Source organism: Mauremys mutica, chromosome 20 (assembly GCF_020497125.1).
Source record: "Mauremys mutica isolate MM-2020 ecotype Southern chromosome 20, ASM2049712v1, whole genome shotgun sequence".
Classification (NCBI taxonomy): domain Eukaryota; kingdom Metazoa; phylum Chordata; order Testudines; family Geoemydidae; genus Mauremys; species Mauremys mutica.
Window position 1 is genome coordinate 3264587 of NC_059091.1, and position 15419 is coordinate 3280005.

A 15419-nucleotide genomic window follows, 5' to 3' on the forward strand; every position below is an offset into this window, starting at 1 on the left:
TGCCACGGCCAATGACACGGCGTCGCCTCAGAGCCTCGCTGTGCCACCGCCAATGACATGGCGTCGCCTTGGAGCCTCGCTGTGCCACGGCCAATGACACAACGTCACCTTGGAGCCTTGCTGTGGCACGGCCAATGACACGACGTCGCCTTGGAGCCTCGCTGTGGCACGGCCAATGACATGATGTCACCTCAGAGCGTCGCTGTGGCCAGCGAATGACAAGGTGTCGCCTCACAGCCTAGCTGTGCCACGGCCAATGATACAACGTCACCTTGGAGCCTCGCTGTGGCACGGCCAATGACACAACGTCACCTTGGAGCCTCGCTGTGGCACGGCCAATGACACGACGTCGCCTTGGAGCCTCGCTGTACCACGGCCAATGATACGGTGTCGCCTCACACCCTCGCTGTGGCACAGCCAATGACACAGCATCGCCTTGTGGTCTCGCTGTGACATAGCCAATGACACAATACCACCTCGGAGCCTTGCCGTGGCACGGCCAAGGCCTTGGCGTCCAGTCATGACAAAGTATCAAGGTGGCACCTCAGAGCCTCGCTGTGGTATGGCCAATGACACGGCATCATCTCACAGCCTCGCTGTGGCATGGCTAATGACACAGCGTCACCTCGGAGCCTCGCTGTGGCATGGCCAATGACACAGCGTCACCTCGGAGCCTCGCTGTGGCACATGGCGTGGCGAATGACACGGCATTGCCTCACAACCTCGCTGTGGCACGGCCAATGACACAACATCGCCTTGGAGCCTTGCCCTGGCGCGGCCAACGATAAGGCGTCCAGTCAGGACGAAGCATCGAGGTGGCATCTCAGAGCCTTGCTGTGGTGCTGAGAAGCATAATGGCGTCATGTGAGGATATGGTGACAAAGCATTATGGGAGTCACCGAGACACAGCGAGACGCCATGGTGCAGCACCCGCGACTATCACTCGATTGTGGTGCTGAAATGACTATCGTGTCAAAATGCAAGAGATTGTGTCACGTTATCATTGTGCGGTGATGTCATCACACCACCCCTCAACCCCCTCGTGACATTTAGGGAACGTCTCACATCATTTCCTCCTGCGGCCCCGCACCAATGCCCTGCAAAACTTGGAGCACACTCATTGACTCAAGGCCAAATCTGGAAAAAAAAACAGGACAGGTGACAACACTCCTTACAGTGCTGTCTAGCCCCAGTCGCTGAGTAACCTTCAGGTAACGCTCTCCAAGGTGGCCAGTTAATCGCTAGCAGTGGGGGAAATAGAACTCACAGCCTTTGTCTCTAAAAATACAGGCCCATATTTGGGGAGCTAAAGTCAGACCGGCACTGGCTCCGTATCCCAGCAACAGGGACTTATACTGGAGTAGGCCCGTTATGTCGCATAGTCCTAAAATGCAGTCAAGAATCGCCCTTTGGCCCGTAACCGCTGGAGCTGAATAGAGTGGAATAACTGGAATGGAAAATCAACCAAGATACAAAGGTAAGAAAGAACTAAGGTTTACGACATTTAATTCACTAAGCACAGTTCTGTCTGGCGTCTGGTAAGGTATCAATATGGTCCTTATGTGTCAGAATCCTGCTGCCCACGCTGTGGAAGGCAACAACAGTGCATTTCCTGCTCAGGATGTCAGGGTCATACCAGCCACTCTAAAAATGTAACTGGTGCCTGTTCCTCCCTGCATCTTCAATGCCACGTGTGCCTAGTTTGTGAACGGAAAGCTGCAGCCCTGCGGAGCCAATACAGCTTTGGGAGAACAGGCTGGAGTTCTCGCAGTCTCCTTTCCATGCACACATGACTCCTGAGTTACATGCTCGCCTGGAGAACAGAGCACGAAGCCCCAGTTCTAGGGTCCCGAGTGCAGGTCCCCATCTGAGGCTGGAAAAAATCACAGCTTGATTTTCAGCACCTCACCTGAGCTCGGAGTCATTCGTGGATTCTCCGCCCCTGGACATGCAGCTGGGATTGGGGTTTACTGAGTGCATTGTCCTTAGAGGTGTGAGCACGCTGCTGCTCAGTGCTACACTGGGCAATGCACTGAGATGACACCAAGGGCACTGCCCATATGGTCTAATGCGCTACATGTGGCAAACACATGACAGGACAGGGGGTTGGTGGAGAGGGGAAATGGGGCCTAATAAATCGTTAGTCTCCTGCAGTTACAGATCTGACTGCTGGCCTCTGCCTAGCCCAGTGCCCTCCTCTGCTGTCCTGGATCAAACCATCAGGCCATTTGGTCTGGGCTTCCACTTGCTGCAACACTGCCTCACCTCTGCTGCGCCCACCGACTGCTCTCCCACTCCAGCAGGACCCTTCCAAATTTCCTCTCCCGCAGGGAATGTGGGTAGCGCCCTTCTGTGCAGAGGCTTTTTATTGTGCCCTCTGACTGCAGCTGAGAGCGTCTGATGCTGAGGGCCTGGGGAGACAAAGGGAGAGGAGAACTGCTCTTTCTGGGCCTACCTAGATTGTGGATGAACTGGTCTCCAACCCCTAGGACTCCATAAGGACACCCCCTGGCTTTTCCCAACACTCACTGAGTAAAGCAGGCTGATTCGATAGATGGGTGGGGCGTGGGCTTAATCCTGATGCGAGTCTGGTCCCTCTCTCACAATCAGATTTATAGCTGGGAGTGGGGTCTAGAGAGCCAGGACTTGGTTCTGTTCCTAACTCTGCTGTTGCCTTTGCCACTGGTTCATCTCTCTGTGCCTCAGTTTCCTCCTCTGTATAAGAGGGATAATTCCCTGAGCTGGCGGGGATCTGTGTTCCCCCTGAGACAGTGATTTCAGAGCTGGCTACTAGCACATGCTATAAGAAATGCTGGGCTCCCTGCCTCACTGGAGTTGCTGGCCTATAGGGTTAAATATTTGCAGCTGCAAAGTTTTCTCTTTGAATTTCTCACTCAATCCAGGGCTGGCAAAGGGTGCTGGTCTATTTGGGCGCGGTGAGGCAGGGAGCTCTTGAAAAAGGGAGAGGCCAAAAAAGAAGTAGGGTCACTGATCACGAGACAATGTAAGCGGGGCAGGGTGGGAGGTCCAGCAAGAGGATGTCAGAGCGGGAGGTGATTGGCAGGCCTGGAACCTCTCTTCGGCTCCATGGACAGAGGAAGGGCAGGCTACACGCACAAGCTGGGGGCTGGAGCGACCCGCTCTACTGGAGAGTGAAGTCTCCATGGCCCATTCAGACCTTATCCTCTCTGCCAGCCAGGGGGAGGTTTCTGTGACAGTGAGTCCTGCCCCACTAGGACCTTGGCTGAGAGCCAGCAGATTGGTGCCAAAGCTCCCATCAGCTGATCTTGACTTTCAATCCCTGGTGCCCTGGCCTGATGACCTTGCAGTGAAACATGCTGCAACCTACTCGTCTCCTGAGCCACATGCTGGCTCAGCAAAAGGGTTGTTTCTGGTGTGTGGAAGGGTCAATATTTGTTCACATCTCAAATATTTGCTTAAACTTGGCAGTTAAGGCAGCAGGACAGGAGCCACTGACAAGGGACAGGGGGCAGGCCCCTGTGGCGAGGTCACACCGTTATTCCGGGCCAGGGAGTGCTGGAAGTGCTGCTGGTAGAAGTCTTCTTCCCCCGGATCCATCAGCAGGTACAGAAAAGTGGTAGATCCCACAATCACAGCTGATGCTATGGCAGCAAACCCACGAGGAAAAGACCTGGCCAGGAACCCTCGAGACCTGCTGTGAGTCCGGAGAGGGAAAAGGCTCTAAGGAGAACTGGGGTGTTTAATGAGAACACTAAGCTACTGTTGTAGGGGTGCAAAGTGCTAAGTACCCTGCAGCTGGCACTGGCGTCCCCCTTGAACGGGGCTCTCTGGGGACATGAAGCAGAAGCAGCCTTGGAGGGGTCACTGTACCTCACTCCCTGCCCACATCTGTGATTGCAGATACTTGGCCTGGTTGCGAGTCAGGCCAGCACCTCTGGAGAGCGCAGAGCTGCTCACCACCACCACTCCTTCCGCAAGCAGGTCAGAGTGACCCGAGCTGGGGCTGCTCAGATCTAGCGCTAACTCTCAGGCAGGCAGGCAAAGTTGCACAGCAGCTGCGTACGAGAGCCTTGGCCATTGTTCAAGATTAACTCCAGGAGAGCTCCTCCCAGGGCTGCCTCTGGAAGGACTTTTCCTGTGCTCAACCCTTCCCTGAGCAGCCAGGAACTGACGGCACCAGCCGGGAGGCCAGTCAGAGCCGCCCCGAATTGTGGCTGATGGTGCAGCCACAACCCCAGGCCAGCACAGGGCTGTGCAGTGCCTCTGGGAGCCCGTCATTCCCAGGGGCCCAAGGGGTTTGTGGTGCCCCTACTCTGGCAGGCGATTACACCACACCGAGAAGCCTATTGCTTCAAGTGATTTAGGGCAGCCACTGGCCACTATGGAAGCCCCATTGCCTGTGTGTGTGTTGCTGACAAAGCGGGGGGTGTCTCGGGCCCAGCAAGGAACAGGAGGTTGTTAAACTCCTTGTGGAGCCACACACCTCGTCAGCCCAGCAAGCCCCTCCAGCAAGTTAACACCAGCAGCCAAGCTGGAGCAGTGGGCGAAGGGAGGGCACAGGGACACGGCCGCAGGAAGAGGGACTGGGGGGTCAGGGCCCTCTTTCCCCCACTCCAGGAACAATGAATAAATGGCGGGTCCGGCTGGTGCAAAGGCAAAAAACAAACCAAGCCCGAGCTCCTTCTGCTCATCCCTGTTCTCTTCCAGTGGAAACGAGACCACGGGACACGTGTTACCTGCCCGGGTGGACGTGACCCTGGGCGTCTGCCCCCCTGGCCAGGGAAAGGTGACATGTGCCGGAGTTCCTCCATGTTCAACACATACCCCCGGTCAGAGCTGGCCCTTTGGGGCCATTAACAGCAGCTTTCACTCGGTCACCCCCAGCAAGGATGGGGTGGCAGGGGCACCCCCCACCCCCTCCGAGCCTGGGCACCAGGTGTGTGTGTGTCACTTAACGGCCATTCAAGCTGCAGAAGTCCTAGTCCTATACACCCACCCACCCCGTTCAGGAAACGTTCCACACAGCAGCACCTGTCCCCTGAGACTTCGCCGACATCCCCTGCTACACAAAGAACGCGGGTCTCAGCTCTGCCTCTTCAGCTCAAGCTGTAGACGTCTGGCTCTGGAGGGCCCCCGTTCAAGCCCTGCTGTTCCCCAAGATGGCAGCTGTCGCCCATAGCTAGAGCAGGAGCTGGCGGAAAACCCTGGCCCCTGGCACTGCCTAACCCTGGTACCACCCTTGCCTCGGTATTCGCTGCGTCGCCACAGGGTAGGTGAAGCTGCTAACAGCTTCCCCTCCTAGCCCTGGCTGTCCTGGACAGGGATATTGTGCTGGAAACTGTCCCATGGACTAAGCCCCAAAGGGGCCCTTCAGACCCCACTGCTCAGACTAATCCCCCCCTACCCCTCATTGCACAGGGAAACAGGACCATTGCGAGCAGTTCCAGCTGCAGTGTGGCCAGAGGTTTATTCTGCTGCCCTCCGTCAGAGATCACAGCCATCTGCAGCCTAGAAAGAGGTCCTCAGGAAACAGACCTGAGACATTTAAAAACAAGCCCTTCAAAGTAGCACGACTCCCCCTGGAAAACTGGATCCCTCCACCCTGCGCGTGCAGACGTTGCTAGCAGAGCGCCGACTCGGCTGTGTCTTCACTGGCTGTCATCTGAGCTCAATAACCGCTGCTCCTGCTGCTGGCGGCTGGAAGTGTCCCCTTTGGACGGATGATGGTGGAGAAGTCTCTGTGCAGTCAGAAAAGCCACAGAGAAGTGAGTTGCCCAAGATCACAGTGAGACAGTGTCAGAGCCAGAAGAGAACCCGAGTCCTGACTCCTGCTCCAGCACTGTAGCCACTAGAGTACATTGCTGCTCAGAATAAAATCTGGGAGGTCTCACTCCAGCAGCCCGTCTAGAACTCAGAGTCCTGATGCTCTCTGAGGGGCAGAGCCAGGCATGCGCATCTCTTCTCAGAGCTGGAACAGAACCCAGGAGTCCTGGTTCCTGGCCCCCTTTCCTCTTCCCAAGAGCTGACACTCCCACCCCACGACAGTTACGGTGGAAGCCCAACCAAAATAAATAAGACAAAAGCACCAGAGTAATTGGGCTGGGGAAGGAGGGGTGAAATCCAGACTCCGGACCCTACAGGAACATCTGTCCATCTCCTCAGGGAAGGGATGAGGGAGGAAACATCGACAGCCTAAAGGCAGATTGAAAGCCAAGCGATCCCAAGGGGGCAGGAGAAGGACAACGTCTTTCCCTCCAAAGGAAGCTTCTGTCCTGCTTTCCGCCCCAAGCGAAGATTGGGGTTTCCAGGTGACACACAGCGAGGTTCCCAGGGCAATGCCGGCGGGTAGGGGAGGAGTCTGCTACAGGGGATGTCCAGTTTGATCCAGGCCTTCGCGCTTCACAGCTCATCGTGGGGGATGTTCAGGGCATGGTCGCACAGATCTACGCATACAAGCACAAGCCGTTAGAACATGGGACTTACCCGACTGGAGCAGAGCTGAGGTCCAACCAATCCAGTGTCCAGCACCAGCTGCTCCAGAGAAAGGGTAAGAACCCCGCACGAGGCAGCTGTGGGACAATCTCCTCCTGCCCCCCCTGCCCCACCCCTCGCGAGTTAGAGGTTGGTTCATGCAGTGAAGCAGCAGAGCTCACATTCCGTACAACTTACACAATTTGATCTTGTGGCAGTGAGTTCCACCAGCTAACTGTGCCATGTGTAAACAGTACTTCCTTCTCTCAGCTGGGAATTTGTACCTTTCGATCTCACTCAATGTCCCTGTATTATTTACAGGATGGTCGCACCTGGAGGCCACAAAGCAGGGATCAGGTCCTGTTGTGAGTCTCCTACACCTGCAGACAACTGGCTTTGCCCCAGAGTTTACAGTCTAAGCATTCTGCTGCCACTCCTCAAGCTGGTTCAGTTTCCAAATCAGACCGTCAGTAACATTTCTCTCCAGTTGTAGGAAACAGACAGCAGCTACCACAAGCGTGTCCCTTTCGAACTGGCTTAGCAGCCTGCAGCTTCCCTGTTCCTTTTAACATGCAAGATGATTCCCATATGCTCCTCGGTCTGTATTATTCCAAACACCACAGACTGGCTCCCAGCCGCTTTGCTGACCGCAGCATTTCTAGCACCTTTCACACCAAAGCACTTAATCTACCTGGAGAATTTCATCCTCACTGAAATGCAGCCACCTCTAGGGTGGGACGTAGCAGCTGTTCATCATGGTACAGTATCACAGTGGCCTCGGCCTTGAAAGAAAACAGCAGCCTGTATGTGAATGAACCGGGGCGGGGGCGGTAGGTCAGTGGAAAATACTTGCCCAGTTGGGACGGGGCCAGGACACTGGGCTAACATCCTGACGCTCGTAAAAGGGGCCATGGGATCGGCAATTTAAGACCTGGAGTTTAACTCTCATTCATTTTTCCAGAGGCAGATCATCCGTCCTAGAGGTGGAGGGCACAGGAGACCATGGGACTCTGCCATTTACTGGAGCACACAGCAGTCAAGGGGCCGGCTGGACGTGCAGCCCAAGGACAAGGCGGCTGCTCACGTGAGGACTGAAAGCTCTGGCTACCAGCCAGAGAACAGGGACTGGCTGGCACAGCAGTGCCCTGCGGGAAGAAGGGGGGGAAGCACTTCACTGCCCCCCACCCCGACCATTCACACTTGAGTTAGTGGCTGTTTGAAGAGAGCTGTCGAAGTCGGCCTTTGACCCAGCCAGCGCAGAGGGCAGGAGCTCTCTGCTGAAGCCTGACACGTTGCTGTGGCAGGCAGCGCTATCAGGTGTGCAGGGCCAGGGAGATACGGGGACGGAGGTGTAACGCCAGGGTCCCTTTGCGACAGCCTGGACAAGAACGAACAAAGGTCAGGCGGCACCCAGGGCCGCCATCCAAAAACAGCTTAGCGGGATGGGGAAATCAGTCTCTGAACAGCACCCAGCAGCTGGCTGCTCCAATCCCGTCACTGCTCTTGGCAGCCAGTGAGAATCCCCGACACAAATGAGGTTGGGCTGCTTGTGGGAGGAGCCGCTTGGCCCAAGCTGGAGTCTCCCCCAAAAGCTGCAGGCGGTTAGAAAAGGCAGCGGAAATACATCTTCTGACTTGCAGCCCTCGGTAGGAGCAGCGAGCCCACGGAGCCGGGACGCTCCTGCAGAGCACTCGCACCAGATCCCAGCAGGTCTCTGGAGAGGGTTTGACACCCCAAGGGCGAGGAGAGGCCAGGGGATGGAAGGGCAAGTTACTGACAAGTGCGTAAGCCCGGGGAAGTTAGACTCAGATCCCATCAGTGGGCCAGGCACAGCCTACGTGAAACAGCTGCAGGACAGAGAGTGACCCAGCAGCTGCAGGATAGGAGAGCCAGGAGCAGCGTCCGGTGGGCAGGGCACCGCGCTGGGAATCAGGAGACCTCGGCTCTATTCCCAGCCCTGCCGCTGACCTGCTGGGGGACCCTGGGCACGTCAACCCAACTCTGCCTCAGGTTCTTCATCTGTAAAATGGGGCGAATGGCCCCGGCTGTCCTTTGTGCAGGGCTCGGAGGTTACGCACGAAGTGCGCTGGGTAACAGCTAAGTATCATTAGCTCCTTTCTGACTTTCCTTCTGGTTTATGAATAGTTTTTTGTAATGGCGTCTCTCTAGCGCTCAGCAGAGTACCTGGGGAGTTAGCCAGCGTTCTGCGACAGGGAGGTGTTACAGATGGGGAAACCGAGGCACAGAGTGGGGAAGTGACTCGACCAAGGTCTAGAGCAGAGGCAGGAATTGGACCCACGTCTCCCGAGTCCCAGCCCAGCCCCTCGCCCAGGTGAGCAAGCCCCACTCCGCCCCACTGCTTTCAGCAGTCAGCACAGCTCAGCGGCACGCTTGTTGCTTTGGCTGTTTAATGAACTCACTGATTCCAAGAACCAGCATAAAATGGGAGGCCGTCCAAATTACAAAAACATGCATAAGGGAGGTGCCTTAAATCGACATCTTGGGGAGAAAGAACTGGCGAAGGAAGGAGCGGTTGTGGGAAAGGTGGTGCGGATGAGTCCAACACCCAGCTGCCTCCCCAGGCCTCAGAGGTGGGTGACTCCACGTCTCAGTGAAACTTATGGACCATGATGCAGAGGGATCACTTTCCCCATCACTGGAAGGCAGTTTCCTCTGGGCTGCAGCGCAGCAGTCAGCCTGTACCAGCGATGCTGCAGCACTGGTGCATGATGGGAAGTGGGGAATAACATTGATTGAGTACAGGGGACCAGCCGTGGTATCCTGGCTAAATTCTTCGCCGTCCCTGCACCCTGCCAGTGGCTTCCGCCCTGTTCAAGGGACCATCTCGCTCCTAGAGTGGTGGCTGCTGACTGGACGTGGCCTCCAGGCAGCCACCTAGAGGCGAATGAAAGCCTCCAAGCTCCGTTTGTTTAAAACCAACAAAAGGAAGTATTTCTTCACCCAACGCACAGTCAACTTGTGGAACTCCTTGCCAGAGGATGTTGTGAAGGCCAATATATCAGGCTTCAAAAAAGATAAGTTCATGGAGAATAGGTCCCATCAATGGCTATTAGCAAAACCATGCTCTGAAGTGTCCCTGGCCTCTGTTTGCCAGCAGCTGGGAATGGGCGACAGGGGATGGGTCACTTGATGATTCTCTGTTCTGTTCATTCCCACTGGAGAACCTGGCATTGGCCACTGTCGGCAGCCAGGACACTGGGCTGGATACCACTGGTCTGACCCAGTGTGGCCGTTCTTACGTTCCCTGTCTGACTAGCCCCCTGCCCCAAGCGGCAGGGGAGTCTCGCTTACCGGTCCGCTTGCTGCAGAGCCGATCCTTGACGTTGTCGGTCTCACGGGAGAAGAATTCAATGAGCTCATCTTCATACTCCTCGGCGATACTCTCGCACTGCAAAGGGGGCCAGAGAGTGTCAGAAAATCCGCACCCTGCCTCCCCGGCACTCAGGGGTCACACGGGGCAGCAGAGGAGAAACTACATAGCCCCAGACACAGAAACAGCAGCCCCACCTGCCCATGGCCTGCTCTGTGGTGGCAAAGCACCGTGGTCAGGCTGTGTGTGTGTGTGTATGGGGGGGGGTGTCAGCGCTCTGCAGTCCAGGAAGAAGGGTCAGGGTTAAGCCCTGGAGCATTGCTAGTGAGAGCAGCCTGGTATCTCCCACTCATTCACCGGTGCCCAGCACCAGCAGGGCAGGGGCTACTGATTCCCCCTTCCACTGGCAGCTGAGCTCCATCGGGGGAGCCCCACGTACACCCAGCACCTCTGCACTCACCGCAAACTTCAGACGGGACGTCACGTCCCCGTCTATTTTGGTCCCAGAAAGGTCCATCTTGGTCCCGTCGTGGGAGATCACGCGGACGTAGCTTTTCCGGTGGGTGGAGGGATCCACCTTCTCCCCATACTCCTTCATCTTCTCACAGACCCGCTCCAGCAGCTCCGTCAGGTGAGCTTCGGATCTGGCGTAGGGCACCTGGGCAGAATCACAGCGATCCGACACGCTAGGCCAGCGTTCACTTCGCCACTCACCCACGCGACGGCCGCAGCACCCGAGCTCCAACCCGGTCGTAACCATGCTTTGCGAGCACTGGCTGAGCCGCCCTGGGAGCGGTGACAGTGCTATCCACTCTTTACACAGTGGCAAAACGACTTGGCCGAGGCCATGCAGTGACCCAGAGGGGCAGCTCTGCACACAACCCAGGAGTCCCCACCCCCAGTCCCACCCCCTGCCCACAAATTCTCCCGAGAACAGAAAAGTTCAGGAGCCCTGGGTGCCAGCCGCCTGCTACATCAGCCAATGCTGCCTCTCCACAGCAAGTGCTGCTACTATGGAGGAGCCATTCCCGGCCATCACAAACTGGCTTCATATCCCAGTGTCTCCAGAACAGGAACACCCCTTCATCCAGTGGGTGGCTGTGCCCACCCTGGAGTCTTTCGGGGAGAGGAAAATGAATTAAGTGGGATCTTCAGAACCCACTCCCTTCTCCGTCCCTCTCCCCACAACACCTGGCTCCACATCCAGCCCTCCCCACTCTTAAACCTGATCCTTCAGAGACACCTGCCGCCCCAGGGCTAGAGAGTGGTACCAGGCAGGGCTACCTCTACGACTGACTGGCTGCCGTCCGGGTTGATACGGAACGACCCCATCTGGATGGTTTTCTTGGGGTCCACCTGGGAGATCTCCCACTCCAGCTCGTCCACCAGGGCCCGACAAGCTGGAGAGGAGAGAGGACTCGGCTGCATTAGTCACACATGGTGAATCAGAGGGAGAGAAGCAAAGGGCAGTTACCCAGCCTGCCCCGTGACCCTGGGCACGTCGGCAACAACAGTTCAATAGTGCACGGTCCGTCTGGGAGCAGCGACGAACCCTGGTGCAGTAACTAACAAGATGGTCTCCTTCTAGGGGTCCGCCCTGTGCCCAGCCCAATGGGAGGCAGAGCCCGAGAGAGGATCTGCTGCTCTAACAATAATCTGCACTTACTTAGCGTTAACTAACCCATTCCCCGTTTGGCTGATAGGGAAACTGAGGCCTAGGGTACAAATGTTACCCAGCGCCCGAGCTGGGAACGCCCCCTTTACCTCCACAATGGAGATCCTGACTACTCCAAGCAAGGACATTGCTCAACAGGGACACCAGGATGAGGGTCAGGCAGAGTGTGTGTGAAACGCAGCCATTCATCTTCCCTGCAGGCTGGCACAGTGACCTGCAGTGCTTCCAGATCAGCCACGAGGGGCCTCCGCGGTCCAGCAGGCTCTCTGCGGAAACCAAAGCAAACGGCTTCTGCTACAGCGAATCCCTCCCGGTTCCAACACCAGCCCCTCTAGGGGCTCGTCTAGACGTGTCTAACGCTGGTCTGATTTTACTGGCATAGTTCTACCATTATAATCTCCATGCTTATGCCAGCCCGAGGGTGGCTTCCTTTGACTTAGCCAGGACGGGCCCGGCTACAGCAGAGTAACAGAGAATTTATCCTGGGATAACGACAGCATTTAGAATCCTCACCCTACCGGATCCTGCTCTAACCCCCTGGTAGATTTGGCCTAGGAATTGCTCTGTCCTGCCCCAATGCTGGGCCAGTATTTACAGCACCAAGGGCTCCGTGGCACAATCCACTCCCTGTTTCATGGCTGTTTGTCTGCTGGGCTCAGGCTGTGAGCACAAAACAGGGATTGTGTGGCAGGCCGGAGGCCAGTGTTTGGCAGTTTGTAGCTGCTCTTTGCTGGTTACTGGGATCGGCACAGCCACCCCAGGGCATTCCTACAGAACCTCCCGAGATGGAGAAAGTGCCTGCAGGTCCCCTCCACCAGCCCTGGAGTCACAGCATCCCCCCAGGACAGAAGGGAACAACAGCCCATCGTGGAGCCTTGGGGGGCAGGGGAGGGCCAGCTGACACCCTCATTCCATGGGTCTGCAACCTGTTCCCCAGTGTGCCCCACTTCCTGCCAGGGCCCCCCACACTTTGCACCCTCAGAGGTCCCCAGAGACCTCTCTAGCTCCCTGTTATGCCCCTAGACAGCTGCCCAAGCCCAGGACCCCCATACATCCTACAGAGATCTCCATAGGGACCCCCCAACCCAGATGCCCCTATAGAACCCTGTTTAAAGCCCCCCCACTCCCCTAGTCAGCCCCCCTCACCCATCCCCTTGGAGCACCCTAGACTCAGGCCCCTCATACACCTTATAGGGACCCCTCCCCCTTATAGAGCCCCCCATACACCTTATAGGTACCCCTCTCCCCTGTAGAGCCACACACACCTTATAGGGACCCCTCTCCCCTATAGGCCCCCCACACCTCATAGGGACCCCTCTCCCCTATACAGCCCCCACACAGGGACCCCCTCTCCCCTATAGGGCCCCCCACACCTTATAGGGCCCCCTCCCCTATAGGGCCCCCCACACCTTATAGGGACCCTCCTCCCCTATACAGCCCCCACACAGGGACCCCCTCTCCCCTATAGGGCCCCCCACACCTTATAGGGACCCCTCCCCCTATAGAGCCCACACACTGGGCCCCCCATACACCTCATAGGGACCCCCTCCCCTATAGAGCCCCCCAAACCTTATAGAACCTCCTATACCTTATAGAGACCCCTCTTCCCTATAGCGCCCCCTCCACACCGTACAGAGACCGCCTATAGGGACCCCGTGGAGCCCCCGCACCTGAGACCTGTCCCGGCCCCGCCGCTCCTCCGGCGGGCGCTGAGTCCGCCCCCACCCGAGCCCCGGCCCCCCCCCCGGGGCTGCCCCGCCGCCCGCCTGCCCCGCCGCGCTCCGCCGCCGCCGCCCCGCGGCCCCAGCCCGGGGATCCGGTGAGGGCCGGGCCCGGACCCGCGTCTCTCCGGCCCCGGCAGCGGCTGCCAGGGCCCCTCCGGCGGGGCGGCCCAGCACAGGCACCGCCGCGGGCAGCTAAGGCGGCGGCAGGACCCCGGGCGCGCAGCGAGGCCCCAGCTCGCGTGGCGTTTGGTTCCACGTGAGCAGCAGCCCGGCGAGGGGCGGGGCCTGCGCGGCTGGGCGGGGCCGGGAAGTTACACAGCTGGGGGGGGGTGTCGCAGCGGGGTGGAGGGGCGTAGGGCTGGGATGTGGGGCTGGGGATGGGGGGGGTCACAGCTGGGCGTAGGGCATAGGGGGTGTGGGGCTGGGGAGGGGGGGGTCGCAGAGGGGGCGTGGCGTGGGGGGGCTGGGGAGGGGGGTCGCAGAGGGGAGGAGGGGGCGTGGCGTGGGGGGCTGGGGAGGGGGCGTAGGGCTGGGGACGGGGGGGTTGCAGTGGGGAGGAGGGGCGTAGGGCTGGGATGTGGGGCTGGAGATGGGGGGCGCAGCTGGGAGGGCATGGGGGTGTAGGGCTGGGGAGGGGGGTCGCAGCAGGGAGGAGGGGTCTAGGGCTGGGATGTGGTGCTGGGGGGGGTCGCAGCTGGGCGCAGGGCATAGGGGGTGTGGGGCTGGGGGAGGGGGTGTGGCGGTTGCAGATGGGGGAGATATGGGGGCACAGCCCTGCTCTGAGGGCAGGACGTGGGCACCTCCTGGCAGCAGCCCAGGCTGGAAGGCTGAACTCTCCTTCTGGCGAACGCTGGGGCCTGCTCCTCAGGCTTGGCTTTGTAACGCTCCCCCAGTGACTTTGGTGCAAGCCCTCCCCAGTGTAGACATGCCCTAATTCTGTGCCCACCTGCCCTATCCCTCGCTTTCCATGGGGAGGCTGATGAGCAAGGAGGAGGCGGCCCAGCCCCCATGGAATGACGTGGGCCTTTCCCCAGTGCTCAGGGGGTTGACAGGTGCTGTGGGGCAGGAACGGGGGCTGTGTGTGGACAGGGGGAGGAACGAGAGATGGCTGGAGAGATCTACAACCAGCACAGAACGCAGTGAGCCTGGCCCTGCCCTCGCCAAGGATCTTACAGCACGGCCCAGGCGGCAGGGAAGCCTCAGGATCCCCACCGGGAAGGGAGGATTAGCCCTGCTGTCCGAGTCCCTGTATGCACAGATAGAGGAAGGGACTTGCCCAAGGCAATGGAGCCTGTCGGTGGCAGAGCTGGAATACGAAGCCAAGAGCCCTGGATCTCAGCAGCCCCTGCTCTAACCACTGCACTCCCCCTCCCAGAGCCAGAGAGGGAACCCAGGAATCCTGGGTCCCCCTGCACTAACCACTAGACCCCACCCTCCCAGAGCTGAGGATTGAAAACCGGAGTCCTGGCTCCAGCACAACCCAACTCACTAGACCCCACTTCCCTCCCTGAGCCACCAACAGAACCCAAGCGTCCTGGCTACCAGCCAATCTGCGCTAAGGACTAGACTCCCTCCTTTTCCTTGGTCCTTGTTGGCTGTGCTCAATCTCCAGGATGCCCCGTGGCTAGCGAGTGCTCACACAGCAGGAGAGAGGGGACTGGGAAGCCTGGCAATGACTCTGCCCCAGCTGTGCTGGGCTCGATCATCCCAACAAGCACTTTGCCTCCTCTGCACTGAGAGGGGGGACGCGCTCCCTCCTGGGAGCCCTGGGCTATAGCCGCTCCTGAACCTGGGCAGCCGGGTGCTGTTACACCTCGCCGGCTAATACACCAACCGGGGCACTGGGCTCCCCATGCAGGGTTCGATCACACAGCCCCAGTGCACTGGAGACGGGCCCCCAGGAACTAAAACTGGGGGGTTCTTGACTCCCCATTTTTAAGGGGCTTCTGATCCAGGAGACATGTCAGAGACTCACCTGGATGGCTGCCACGTTCTGACGCACTGTGATCAGGGATGCTCCAGGCAGATTGAATCTCCTGCTGTCAGCTGGATCCGCAGCGTCTCTGTCCTGGGAGAGAGACAGAGCATCCCCCGAGCTGTTAGCACCACGCTTGGCCCCCCCCGGCCCGCCAGCCCCCCGTAGAGTGCCTGGATTAACCAAGGTGAAGGACACAAAATCTCTTTGTCTCAGCAAAACTTCCTGCCAGCAATCCCCAGGCATGTGCCCAGAGCCACC

The 15419-nt window shown here is 58.4% G+C and overlaps 1 protein-coding gene and 1 long non-coding RNA gene across 4 annotated transcripts; one reads left to right on the top strand and one right to left on the bottom strand.

Moving 5' to 3' along the window:
- The first annotated feature begins 1275 nt into the window (after positions 1–1275).
- On the top strand, positions 1276–9449 carry LOC123354012. Its single transcript, XR_006574596.1, has 4 exons — positions 1276–1477; positions 3451–3585; positions 5401–6529; positions 7415–9449. It is a non-coding gene; the product is annotated as an uncharacterized LOC123354012 (long non-coding RNA).
- On the bottom strand, positions 5419–15248 carry CNPY2 (canopy FGF signaling regulator 2). Of its 3 annotated transcripts, none has more exons than XM_044995594.1 (6): positions 15159–15248; positions 11549–11725; positions 11069–11184; positions 10245–10442; positions 9766–9862; positions 5419–6425 (listed from the first exon to the last, which is right to left on the bottom strand). In XM_044995594.1, exons 2-6 carry the CDS (start codon positions 11646–11648, stop codon positions 6382–6384), a joined length of 555 nt encoding a protein of 184 aa, XP_044851529.1. In that variant the 5' UTR covers positions 11649–11725; positions 15159–15248; the 3' UTR covers positions 5419–6381. The 3 variants fall into 3 exon arrangements, with proteins under 3 accessions (XP_044851529.1, XP_044851530.1, XP_044851531.1); XM_044995595.1 differs by lacking the exon at positions 15159–15248 and adding an exon at positions 13130–13214; XM_044995596.1 differs by lacking the exon at positions 15159–15248 and adding an exon at positions 13048–13175.
- Positions 15249–15419: the final 171 nt, after the last annotated feature.